The 13,997-nt window shown below is 34.3% G+C and overlaps 1 protein-coding gene across 2 annotated transcripts in view; it reads right to left on the minus strand.

Annotated features, from left to right (window-relative positions):
- ap (apterous) overlaps positions 1 to 13,997 on the minus strand; it is a 379,716-nt gene that overhangs the window by 274,803 nt on the left and 90,916 nt on the right. The window contains exons 2-3 of one of the 2 annotated variants that reach the window (XM_017606468.1): positions 3,763 to 3,965; positions 3,429 to 3,648 (exon numbers count right to left, since the gene is read on the minus strand). In XM_017606468.1, the coding sequence (XP_017461957.1) occupies positions 3,429 to 3,648; positions 3,763 to 3,965 (423 nt within the window). Of the gene's footprint in view, positions 1 to 3,428; positions 3,649 to 3,762; positions 3,966 to 13,997 lie in introns of those variants that run through there. The other variant, XM_017606475.1, reaches the window with a different exon arrangement.

Below are 13,997 nucleotides of genomic sequence, written 5' to 3' on the forward strand. Positions count from 1 at the left end.
GCTTCCATAGCCTCTCGCAACCGGGATAACAATTCCACTTTTCTTCCGGAGGTGGCAAAATTATGCTTTTCCAACTCCTGTTTCAGCTCCTCAATTTTTAAGTCCTGAATTTTCGCCATTTTTAGTAGTTTCTCCTTCGGGATTTATTTAACAATCCCACTTCTGACACCAATTGTTACGATTATCCTCGAAACCTTGAGGGATTTCCCAAATATACTCGGGCTCGTATCGCTGGATTGTTAAATAAATGCTAATGATGACCAAATTGTAGTACAATTAACTTTATTGTACAACAAACAATTTACAATACTTGCTAATACAGTAAAAACACTTTACAATACTTGTTAAAGTAATAACAACGCTTTACTATTTGTTAACACAATTAAACTTATAGCTTGCTTATTCGCAACTCACTTCTCCGCTCACTTTACTTGTAGCTTGCTGACTTGTAACTAACTCACTTCGCTGTGGCGGCGCCCTTATATACCTGCGCTCGAACTTATGGCAACTCTAGAACGTTCTGAAGTTTATCGCTCATTCTCTTTCTCTCGCTGTTGGCAGTGTTCATCCAACTTGACGTTTCTCTTTGTGGAACATTCTACGTCATTCCTCGAACATTCTGCCTATTTCTTGTTATTCGCTTCGCGTTGCCGCAGTATTCGTCACAATAAGTTTGCTGTGAGAGTCGCCAAACTCACTCTCTCCGAGTTTGCTGCAACGACAATTGCACGCAGTTTGCCAAATAAAATTTCTGCATAACACCGACCTTACAAATATAAAAATGTAAAAGATCAAGGGCTTATATTCAATAATACCCTCTATCTGCAATCTGCACAAAAACTACTTTGTGATTTTAGAACCCATCTGGGACTTATTACCTGTCATCACTGATGTTAAATCTGATTTGCAATTTAATAGTGTAAATTCTTCTGTCAAGCGTTATACAAGGTCAGCATTAATATCACCGCGGACGCGGGCCGCCGCGAAGCTACGCAAATTTAATGTTTGAAGAGCAATAATATCAATGGATTTTATTTTGCTTTTGAAAAGGTAATAATGTCAATTTACTTTATTTAGCACCAGTATGCCTAAACTAGGGATGTTAGTTGTTAATTTTAATGAAAGGCACCTACCCTTTTGGCTGCATCAGTTTTCTTCAGCAATTCACTTCAAAGCAGTATTGCCACTTTGTGAGTAATTCCTCAAAACGTGAAGAATTTCGGGTGCTCTTGAGTCTTTTTTGAGGAATTTTCCCTCGATATATTTGCAGATAACATATGCAACCATGTTTTTCACAACAGATTTGTTGAATCGCTCTGCAAATGTTTGAACAAAAAGCTTTCCGAAGTTTTATAAAGAGCGAAATACACTGCAAACAGCTTGTCAAACATTCTTCAAACCTACTTTTCCCATGTCGCCATACACCATGCATACAGGTCTCGTTCAAGCAAAGACTTTTAAATTTCTTCCGGTTCACTATGTAAAAGGGTTTGGTTTTCTTCGATTTTTCTCTCTTGCGCCCTCATTCGGTAAAAATTACGTTGCGAATGAGACGATTTTACGTCAGCATGGCGGCCAGAAAATCAAAAAAATTTGATTTTTTCACATTTTCCTCAAACGGCTTGTCAAACCTTCAAACACCACCATACGCAACATAAATAGCTTTAAGGAAAGGGATATTTCGCTTGGTTTGTCAAGCCGCTTGTGTGGTGTTTTTCGCGCTTAAGCACATCTGCATTTGCTGCTAAATATTCAAAATGTTATCGATAATTTTTTTCATTCCATCGATATATTTTCAACTTATGTGTTTTGAACTTGCAAAATCTCGGTAACGAATGGAGAGAACACGCATTGTTCGATCATAAGGATTTTCATATTGATTCCTCATTAGATCCAGAAAATTATAAAAAAAAGGTTTTGAATTAAAGGATTCTTCAGGCTCATATAAGTTTCCCAATTTAAAAAAAATATATCTGAATTGCTAATATAGGCCTTTTCTAACGCTCCAGTAGAATGTATATTTAGTAGTTTAAAAATGTGTAGGACTGACTTGAGGACCAGATTGAGCACTGATATAGTTGCAGCAATATTATATACAAACCAAGGCTTAAAAAACAATGCTGGTACTTTGTTTGAAGCGCAAGTACAAATGTACCAATTGAATTGGAGAATGTGATTAATTTTTGTACTAAGTACCTGTAAATAATATGCAGTACACAATACTCATATCTGTAATAAGAAAATTTTGAGTAATTTGTTCGGATTTTGAGCATTTTTCATTTGTTTTTGAGGAATTTCGTATTTTTTTGGTGGCAACACTGCTGAAAAAAAAACGAAAAAATCAAATTCACTTGTTAACTTGAAATTAATTTTTCACTTATTTTCGAACTGTGGGTCCCCAAGCAGCAAAATATTCCCAAAAACGGACTATATCGTATACAAATCTTATTTTCATCCGTTTTCCGATTCAATTTTCGGTCAGTTTTCGGATGCGTTCTCCCACTAAAATGTACATTCGAGAAATATGGAAAATCTAGAAAATTACCGAACATGGTTGTGAAACTGATACGTTTTCGGTTGTTTTTCTGAAATTTTTCTAATCAAATTTTCCGTTAAAATCGATTTCTTCTGAACTATACAGTGCATTTTCATAGTTACTGAAAACCGAACAAAAACTTATTTTAAAATATGGATTATTTAAATTTTTATAAATACTTTGATTTTAAATAGTTAACATGAATAAGTATTTTCAGAAAACAAAAATTTCGATCGGTTTTGTACGAAAAATTTACCAAAGCAGCCCAGTCAGCAAAACTTACGTTTCTCTGCTGGCTGAATCACTTTTAATTTTCCCTGTGACAGGTATATATGTAACATCTTCTCTCTAGTGAGGTCATGTTCTCTTCAAAGCTGTAATTCATTCGATTCTTCTGAACTATACAGTGCATTTTCATAGTTACTGAAAACCGAACAAAAACTTATTTTAAAATATGGATTATTTAAATTTTTATAAATACTTTGTTTTTAAATAGTTAACATGAATAAGTATTTTCAGAAAACAAAAATTTCGATCGGCTTTGTACGAAAAATTTACCAAAGCAGCACAGTCAGCAAAACTTACGTTTCTCTGCTGGCTGAATCACTTTAAATTTTCCCTGTGACAGGTATATATGTAACATCTTCTCTATAGTGAGGTCATGTTCTCTTCAAAGCTGTAATTCATTGAGTTGTCGAATGACATTTTTATGTTTAGTCATTAATAGGAGTAGTTCAAGATGCTATCTTAATGAAAGTTAAATAAAACTATCAAATTTTTAAACGGCTGTTCCTTATAATGTACTACAAATTCCAACCTACAGAAAGCACAGATGTTGTTTTGTCAAAAGTTCACAGATATGCATGTATGGCATATATGCTTTTAAACCTACCTGTATGAATCGGCCGCAACCCGCACAATCTTCAAGGTTTCGAGGCAGATTTTGTGTTTCAGTTGTGGACTCCGGGCTACTTGGGGGGCCATATGGCTCCGTTTTAAAGGATATTCCCGAGGTAGTCTCCTCATTCACTTCCAAACAGTCAGGACGAGCTCGACTAATTGCATATTTCAGTGCAGTTTCGTTGAATACTGCACGGTCTGCGGTCTCATAGCTACAAATAAAAATTGAATAATGAATATTTTTAAGTTAAGATTAGCTTAGGTATGAAGGTTCGAACAATATGAGTATGAGTGAAATAAGTATATCCATCTCTGTGTGAACGCACCTTTTGAACGGCTCACTAAACGTAGAGCCGAAAGGCTTTGTACTGTAATCGCAAAGGTCTGGACAGGAAGAGCATGACCGATAAAGTAACCTATTGTTATTTACACCTGCAGCACTGCCGCAATGAGTGCTCCCTTGATGTGCTACAGGTGGAGTTGGACTTTTTTCCCTTGCACCTGGCCCAAGAAATCTTGCGCTCTGCTGCTGCAAGTGCAAAATATAAGTACAAAAGTTTAGAATTATATTAAAATATGGATGTTTTATTTTTTTAAGAAAGTCGATTCGGCTTTTGACGGCACGTTCTCTAAATCGCACGATTTGAAATCGGTACGATTTGCTAAATATTGATCGTTATTTCTGATGAAAAGATTGAAGATTGTATATAGAAACTATAGCAGAAACATCAGCGATGTTATATCAGTCGTTTTAATCCAAATTTAGAGTTTTCTGATTAAAAATCTATAAAAATATTTACAAAATCATACCGATATCAAATCGTACGAATTTCAGAGCATGCCTGAATATTTCATTTAGGAAAACGTACAAAAGATACATTAAAAGAATATATGAACTTGTTTTAGGTTTATTGACGAGACGACGGCTTAGAAAAACTCGGTTGCAATGCTGTAGGTGTCTAGTAAAATACTGGTTTTGTGTCCTAATCATACATTTTTAGTACAGTACTCAATAATCTGAAACAGTGTTGGGAAATGAAATTGTTTCTTCAGTACGAAATCTATATAAAAACTGTACCTATCGACTGTAAATTGTATCCACTTTTTAATTTTGCTAAGATATTTTATTAGTACATGCCCACATACATAAATTCCCTTGAAGGCCAATGATTTGATGGTATTCATGGGAAAGATTATGTCCGTACATTTACATATTTTACACTTTTAACATAAATGTGTATGTACATATTTACAGGTACACTTCTTAACAAAAAGCATTTTTAGGTTATTGTTAATGGATAAAAGAGGCCTTTGAATTCGGTACTTATTCGGTTTATAAAAATACAGATTATACTTTAACAAAAACCGTATAAATCCAAGGTAGAGTCTTTGTGCAACATTAAGAAAACAACAAACTTTCGTAAAAATTTCCAGCTTTTTAATTAGATTTCCTAGAAATATTTTCAGTACGCAGTTTCGTACCCCATTATATTTTAATGTAACAAAGTGCAAGTTAAAAGTAGCTGCGTCGTACCGCATACTAGATGATATGGGAGAAAATGACTGACATCGTCAATAAAAAAAAATCCAAAAAACAACGGTAAGTACCAGGCACTTTAAATTGCACTTTATTATACAAAACTGCAAAATATAAAAAAAAAATTAAATAAAAAACTCAAAATTTTTACGAAAGTTTGTAGATTTTTTGTTTTTATTAAGGAATAAACTTTACTTTTATCAACAAATATGTAATTAAAATTATAAAATAAATGGTTAAACCTTGTCAATATGTGAGTGTGGTAAAAATGTAATATTTAAGAAAATCTTTTACCTTAATTAACGAAGGCATTCTATATAAAGCTGATTTATACATTTTCTTTTAATAAGATCAGAGAAGAGATGTTGGCAGAGTAAGACGTGTTTTAGTGGTGCTCTTACGTTTTTGTGTTTTCCCGCGTAAATAATTTAAAACCTTCCTCAATCTACTGATCTGCGCACAGGTAGCTGTAAGTTTTTCGTGAGACTGCGAACACCTTTACTCAACTGATCTTGTATATTCCTGCTTAATAAGTAAACAAACAAATAACAAGCAAACAAGCATGTCAATAACACGCAAAAACTCAGCAAGAAATACGAATGGGTTTCACTATTATATCGTAGGATATCACTCAGATAATCTGGGAGTCTACCTTGTTTTATGTTAAACACGAATTTCATAGCGTGATAGAAAATTTGCTATTTCACGCTCAGCCAGTTTAATTCTGCGATCATTTCCTGTATGGGTGTGTCGTACCGCTTGTTCAAGATAAATCGCATAGCCCTATTTTGAATTTTTTGAAGCTTATCTATTTGTGTGTCGCTTGCTATAAAAAAGATTGTTGGACAGTATATGAAATGTGGTTCAACTATAGATCTGTAGACCAGAGTCTTATACCTCCTTCCTAAGTACTTACATGATATTTTCATGAGACCAATTTTTTTACAAATTTTTGCTACTGTGTAGTCAACATGTTCCTCAAATTTTAACTTATCATCGATATATATACCTAGATATTTAACGATTCTCACTTTCTCAATTACTTCATCTTTAATTTTTCAACTGTAATTATCGGAGCTAACGTTAGCTTAAAGCACCAACTTGGCAACTATGCATGTGGCTGCAGTTGAGAGCACATGTACTAAAGTTCTCAATCTTCGCAATGAACTGGCTGCAGTTCAGACTCAGCTTAGCGCTCTCAAAAGCAGCGCAGTCTCCACTGACTTATTAGTCAACGGGATTCCTCAGGCAGCCGGTGAGTATTTACCTGAACTTTGTGCAAAGATTTGCGGTGCAACTCAGCATAAAACCCCACCTGTGCGAGATGCTTTTCGACTAAAAAGCGTAAAAAGTAATGGGCAAAAGAGCAGAGACAACTGTCCCATTGAAAAAAGTTGTTCTCTTCACACGATCGAAATTAGCTCATGAAATCTATTGCGGCCTTCTGCAGATCCAAAAAGAGATCGCTTGCGCTCTCTGATGTTGAGTTGCCGGGCTATGGGCCAATATTTGTACATGAGAGCCTGCAGAAAAAATTGCGATATGTGATGTCGTATGCTTCAGAGCTCAGGCGGAAGAAACAACTGGCGTCAGTGTTCTCTATACGAGGGAAAATTTTTGTGAGACTAAAACCAAATGAAGAGCTCATACTGGTGAGCAGCAGAGCCGAGATTAACGCTCTTTTCAACAATACGCGGAAGTAAAAATGTATGTGTATTGACTGTTCACCGAAAATGTGTACTTTCTATTTTATTTAGTTTTTACTAGCCTAGAAGTTAAGTTATATTTATGTTCTTCTCTCCTTCTCGCTGTACTAAATTCTATTTGTTTAATATTTCCTTATTTTTTGTTTCTATATGTAAACCTTCATTCTTCTCATTTAATTCTGTTTTCCATATTTACCCACGTTTATAGCAATCGTTAACATTTGTGCGTTAAAGTTCTTCCTTGTGTTATATGCCTTTGGTGGTTGCTTTTGTCCATCTCAGTGTTATGGACTTAACCCCCTACAGGAAATCCGCTTCCTGCATTGACGAAAGCCACAAGATTTTAATTGATATTTTGTGTAAGCATTATAATGGCCTTAAAGTGGTGCACTTCAATGCAAGAAGCCTTAACGGTGACAAACTTGATTATATTAGGGATATTTTTGGGAAATCTGACGTTGATGTTATTTGCGCCTCGGAAACGTGGTTTAATCCTGACATCTCCGACTTTTACTACTGCATTCCAAACTTTAATCTTATCAAAGCCGATTGAACACAAAGGAAAGGAGGAGGTGTTGCAATCTACTGCAGGTCTACCCTAAAATTTTGCGTTTTAACAGAATCAAACAACTGTGATACGGAATTTATTATTGCCGAAATTTCTGACCGTGTGACTAAAATATTAGTGTCCTGTGTGTATAATCTCCATAGATGTTACTTGTTAGATTCGTTTTTTTCTGAGCTATCTGTGTTTTTAATAGAGTATGAACGTTTTGTTGTATGTGGTGATTTCAATGTTAATCTGTTGTTAAACGACTCATATGCCAATAAGCTACTTGACCACGTGGCCGCAGCAGGCCTAGTCAACAAACTAGTACCAACAAGATATGCACAAAATTCGAATCCAAGTTTGTTACACCTTGTTGTCACGTCTAGTCTTGACCAATATTTTGTTATTTAATGTGTCGTTTAATTGTCCTGCTAATCTTGTTAGTTTTATGTATCGTGATTTGAAGTCTGTAAATGTTAATAATCGGTCTGCTGATCTGTCAAATGTTAACTGGGACGAATGTTGGTTTGTTGAGACGGTAGATGCGAAACTTTACTTAAATACCTTGACTAAATTATTTGATGTCCATGTCCCTCTACGTACTGTTCGGGCTATGGAAAGCTCTTGTCCGTGGTACAGAAGCAAAGTCAGAACAGCTATATTAACTCGTAACAGGTTATATGTACTCAAAATGGAAACGAACCAAGACTGACTTTGTTTGGTCACAATACAAAATTGCTCGGAACAATGGTACTACAGTTATAAGACATGCTAAGCGGTTATATTGTAGCTCCAAGTTGAATTCTTCACTGCCTTCCAAAGATCTATGGCGCAATTTAAAACATCTTAATGTGCATGGAAAACTTAAGACTGAGTGTAATATCGATCCAAACGTACTTAATGCCTATTTTAGTAGTGCTAGTAAAAGCTGTGATAGTCCTGTAGTTAATAATTTAAATAGCCATTTTACACTAAAGAAAACGTTTCAATTTAACGGAGTGACTGAATTTGAAGTTATGAAATCCATTATGAGCATCAAATCTAATGCTGTTGGCGAGGATGGGATATCCCTGCAGTTTTTCAAACTTGTGCTGCCATTTATTCTAGGAACTCTCACACATATCGTTAATCACTGCTTTACAACTTCGTGTTTTCCAACGGAATGGAAAAAAAAGCGGTTATTATTCCTGTCGTCAAAAAGAATATTGCCACAAAACCCAGTGATTATAGGGCAATAATCATTTTATCAGTATTTTCGAAAGTGTGCGAGTCTATGATGGCAGCGCAAATTTCCTACTTTGTCCAAGGAAACAACCTTTTATCCCCATTGCAATCAGGATTTAAACCCAAGCATAGCTGTTCTACGGCTATGATAAAAATACTTGACGACATAAGAATACAGTTTGACAACGGTGACTAAACTCTTCTTTGCCTCCTTGGTTTTTCTAAGGCATTTGACTTAGTAAATCACGACCTATGTACTTTGAGCAAAGCTCAAATATTACTTTGGTTTTCTGAAAGCTCTGTTAAACTTATGACTAGCTACCTTGTGGGAAGAGCCCAAAAAGTGAAGTGTCAGTGAAGTGTTGTTTAGTCTTTTTGTTAATGATGTATTTTATGTGTGTCAGTATGTCCATATCCATGCTTATGCTGACGACATTCAATTGTATTTGTCTAGCCGTGCTGGTCTTGTTGAGGATATGTGTTGTAAAACAAGTAATTTTTAGCAAAAATATATATATCTCATGATCCGCTGGTCGGATCTTAACCAGATTAGTATGGGACCACCTCTGCACCTTTCCGATGCAAAAAGAATTATCGAAATCGGTTGACGTGGTCCATAGTTATGCGGTAACAAACATAAAAAAAAAAACAAATATTCCGACGAACTGATAACCTCCTCCTTTTTTGGAAGTCGGTTAATAAATAGTGACTTGTCTGCAATTTCGAAATGGGCGCGTGATAATTTTCTTTGCTTAATTGCTGCAAAATCATATGTGTTACCTGTTAGTAATAGTGAAGTATATATAGAAGATATTCCAAAACTTTTTGTTGGTAATAGTGTCCTTGAATTAACTAACAAAATTCGAAATTTAGGCTTCGTCGTTAATTCTAAGTTGAGCTGTTCTGACCACATAAATAAAGCTGTGAGTAATGTGTATTCTGTTTTACGTAGATTGAGAATTCCAGCGTCATTTACGCCTTTGGAGACTCGAAGAAAGCTAGCTATTCAACTCATTGTACCACACATAACATACTCTGAGCTTGTATATAGCAAGCTTGATTCCATTTCGCATCACAAAATTGATGTTGCGTTTAATAATGTTACGAGTTATGTTTTTGGCCTCAAAAATATTACCATATCTCCTTCTGAAGAAACAAAATTCTTGGATGCAGCATCTTTGAATATCTCGCAGCAAGAAACTGTGTATATATGTACAAATTTATTGAATTCGAAACACCGAAATACCTTTACAAAAAGTTAAAATTAACTAAAGCCCTGTTCGCGTACGCACTATCCAGTAAGTCCAGTACTAATTTTACTGGTTTTTCACTGGATGTCGTTTTCGTACGCAGAAACTTGCAAAGAAACTAGCAAAAGAGGGAAAATTGAGAGAGCAAAAATGACAGCTAAACTTGCAAGTTTTACTGGATTTTTACTGGATAAATTTTTACTAGCAACTATTTGCTAGTAAGAAAAACAGCTGATGGCATGATGCTTATTGTAAATCACATTAAGAAAATAATTGTTTGTGGTGCTTTTAGAGTTGCAATTGACAAAATAAACCCATTTAAATATATGGAAAACACTAGTTTTCTAAGAAAATTGCATCGGAAAATAACAAATTAATCAGGTGTTCATAAAACTAGCAACTTCTTGCTGGTTTTGCGTTTTCGTACTTTCTTGCATATTTCACTCATTGGGAGTAAATATTGGCTTACTCTCCGAAATTTGGTTACTGGCAAGTTACTGGATATTTTTTGCTGGAGAATACGAAAACACAACTTAAGTCTTGCAGACACACAAATCTTATCCCTAAATATTCCTATTTGTCTTCCTCCAGGCTGTTTTTTGTCAATGCGGTGAGGCTTTGGAATTCTGTTCCTGATAGTGTTAGATCTGCGATGGATAGGGGCAACTACGGGAGGATAATACATGAATACTTTCCGTGTAGGGAAAACACGAACTAGTGAACCAGATTTCTAGTTCAGTACTAGTTCTTTTTTGCCAAAAACGAACCAGTCCGATAGTAACTAGTTCCGCACCAGTCCAAAAGCAGTGAAATGTGGTACTTTCACTAAACTATTCTATTTTAAATTTTAAAAGCAGGGAAGGTAATCATTATGAGTAAAATAATTTAAATCAGCATTTAATCATTATTTTATGAATTATTATTGAGTTTTATTTTTTCGCTCAAACGGAAATAATTATTATTTGATTTTTATTTTTGGGATTACAAATAATGATTATTTTATGATTTTTATTTTTTCGCGCAGAGATTATCATTAATTTTGAGTTTTATTTTTCCACTTAAAAATAATGATAATTTATAAAATTGAAAAGGCCATACAGACGCAACCTACTGAAATTTTGACCTGAAAAGTTTGGGTCTTATTCCTCTTATAAGGGTGCGGCTACCTCTCAAAAGGATACGTCGGTAATCACGCTGGTATAGTTTTTGAGTTGCTTAATAATCATTATACTTAGTGATTCCATAAACAAAGGCCAAGATCCTGAAGGACAATTGAGAAAGGCAATGCAGTTGCAGAAAAAGAGGCATTTAAAAAAAAAGTGTCAAAATAATTACCACTTTCTCACTAAATTTATTTAAAAATGCAAGCCACCAGAGCTACCTTTTTTTTAAGAAAAGACAAATTAAGTTTTTTTATGCAATCCACCACAGCAACGTTAATACAGTCAGTCAATAAAGTTTAGGTACAACGAATTGTTTACAATACGGGCGACTATTTGTTTAATAATTTAGTTTTCGGTAATTTTTTATAAAAATATGGTCAATTCTACAACAAAATCCCCAAAAATCAGAGTTCCAAACCTTGTGCAAAATTTAAGAAAATTCTGCAAAATTTCATTAAAATAATTCACTTTATATTTACGCTCACTAGAAAAAGTTTATTAGCCCATTCAATTTTAGTATAATGAAGTGCAAGGACTTACCAAACAACAAAAAAAAAAAATTGCGAAATATCAATGGTAAGTCCTAGCTACCTCAAACTTGCACTTTGTTATACTAAAATTGAATGGGCTAATAACTGAGTACTTAACTTTTTTCTAAAGAGTGTAAATTGCAATACTTGGATGGAAATTCGCAGTTTTCTTTAATTTTGCATAAGGTTTGGAACTCTGATTTTTGGGGTTTTTGGTGTAGAATTAACCATATTTTTATAAAAAATTAGGGAAAAATAAAATATTGAAAAAATAGTTGCCCGTATTGTAAAAACTCCACTGTACCTAAACTTTATTGACTGACTGTATATCTTATTTAAGTTAAGTACGACAAAAACTTTCGAAGTACTTCATATACATATAAGCTTAAAAAGAACTGAATTTACTTAAAAATCAATATGCTTAAATTTAGACAAGTAAGACAAAGTGAACTAATATTTTTACTTTTAAGCAGAACGCACTTTTGTTTTTTACTTACTACTTAAGTTTAATACTACTACTACTACTAATGTGGTTTATAAATTTTTAATAAATGCGTTTAAACATTTGTGATTGTATTGTCCTTCCTTCAACCGATCGTATTTAATATAGAAGGGAAATGTTTCGACAAGCCTGATTAGAAATGTAGATCTAAGGTGACGAATTTATAATAGGTTGGGAACTAGTTATAAAAAAATGGATGCAGATCGAACTTGATCTCATCTGTCGAATTAGGAACTGGTTTGGAACTAAAGAAAAGGGGATGCAGAACGAACTAGATCTCATCTGNAAAACGAACTAGATCTTATCTGTCGAATTTAGAACTGGTTCGGAACTAGAGCCAAAGGGATGCAACGGGGGACAATTGACACTTCCTAGGACATCGCAATGTTAAATTCGCCAGTCGCTAGCATGCAAAAGAGAATTAACGCGTACTAGTCATGGTTCCAAACGCACTAGAACCGAACCAGTTCCGCACTAGTTCGTTTCCCTACAGGGTTAGTTCTATGAGATAAATGTCATTGCATCCCAGCTTTTCTCTCCTCTCTCCTTATTTCTTTCTTTCTGTTTTATACTTAAGTGTTAAGTTTCTTTATAGGAGTGATAATTACTATTATTTGATGCTAGGTTTTAATATTAAATTGAAAAATAATTTTTTGTACTTAAATTAAAATTTATTTTTATCTCTTATTTGTTTTATGTTAGGGTTAAGATTCTAATATTGTAAATTAAAGCGCGCTGATGTATTATAAAAGACTGAATAGTCTTAAAAATACAATCCAAATTTCTTAGTTAAATAAATAAATAAATTTAATATCGAAAATATTCTTTCAAAATTTGCCAAGGAATGTAAAGCTGATAGCTGTCTCTAAAAACTAACTGGATACTCATACATATATACATATATGCTATGTTATAATGGTCCCTTGCAGATATTTTTTAAAACTTACAAAGGCAAAACGAAAAGGCGAAAACAATAAGAGAATAAAAAAATCCCTGGTTGAATTTTCAGATCTATATATTTTTAGAATTCATAACAAAATTGTACTAAAACGTACTGCGTAGTAGGAAGGTATATGGCTCATTCCACGGTAATCGATACCGAATGAAACGAAAATAAACTAAAGAATATGACTGTATTATTTCTAGTAAGAGTAAATAAATCTAACTTTCAAGGCTGAAAGCCAAAATTCTGAAATTTATCTCAAAATCAGATATTTTTTTACTTTAGGTTGTACCATTTACAAACCCCTATGAGAGGTTAATTTTTTTCAAAATTTACAAGACTGATTTTCGTAGTCTATTACCTTTTTTGCATTGTTTAAACCGTCAGTGGAGAGACAAATTCGTTAGCATTCTAACGGCGTAATTTTCAAATTTTTTCGGGCAAGTACTAAATATTTTATTATATATTGAAGCAAAGCATATTTTAATGTCACGCCCGTCACAAGATACACAAAATAGTTATTTTTGAAGGAAAACACATCTTGGACAGTGTAAAAAAGCTGACGAAAGTAACGATATGACACAGGGAAATATGTGCAAATTGCTTTTAAGTATTTATATGCTTTTATTTTGGAAAAAAGAAGCGATTATGTTGGTCACGCCCGTCACATGTCACACCCGTCACAATTTAAAGTTTGACAAACTTCAATAAATTCGGCCAGGGACTGCTACCGTTACTTATCAGCTAATCTGAAATGTTTCATATATCTGTTTGTGATCAGCGATGATAAAGCTAATCATAAAGATATGTTGCTTGAGCGATGGGAAAACTTAAGCTATGCTGTCACGGATAAAAAGATATCATTACTTCGCTTGTCAGGGCAAAAAAAAGTATCTGAAACGGGTTTTTTCAGGTAACGACCTCGGTTTGACAGGAAAAGGCGAGATTCTTTATACTATGTATAGAGGTACATACATACCCTGTAGGGAAACGAGCTAGTGCGGAACTGGTTCGGTTCTAGTGCGTTTGGAACCATGACTAGTACGCGTTAATTCTCTTTTGCATGCTAGCGACTGGCGAATTTAACATTGCGATGTCCTAGGAAGTGTCAATTGTCCCCCGTTGCATCCCTTTGGCTCTAGTTCCGAACCAGTTC

Source organism: Rhagoletis zephyria, unplaced genomic scaffold (genome assembly GCF_001687245.7).
Source record: "Rhagoletis zephyria isolate East Lansing unplaced genomic scaffold, Rhagoletis_zephyria_1.1 Rzeph_scaffold_00162, whole genome shotgun sequence".
In the NCBI taxonomy this organism is placed as follows: Eukaryota; Metazoa; Arthropoda; class Insecta; order Diptera; family Tephritidae; genus Rhagoletis; species Rhagoletis zephyria.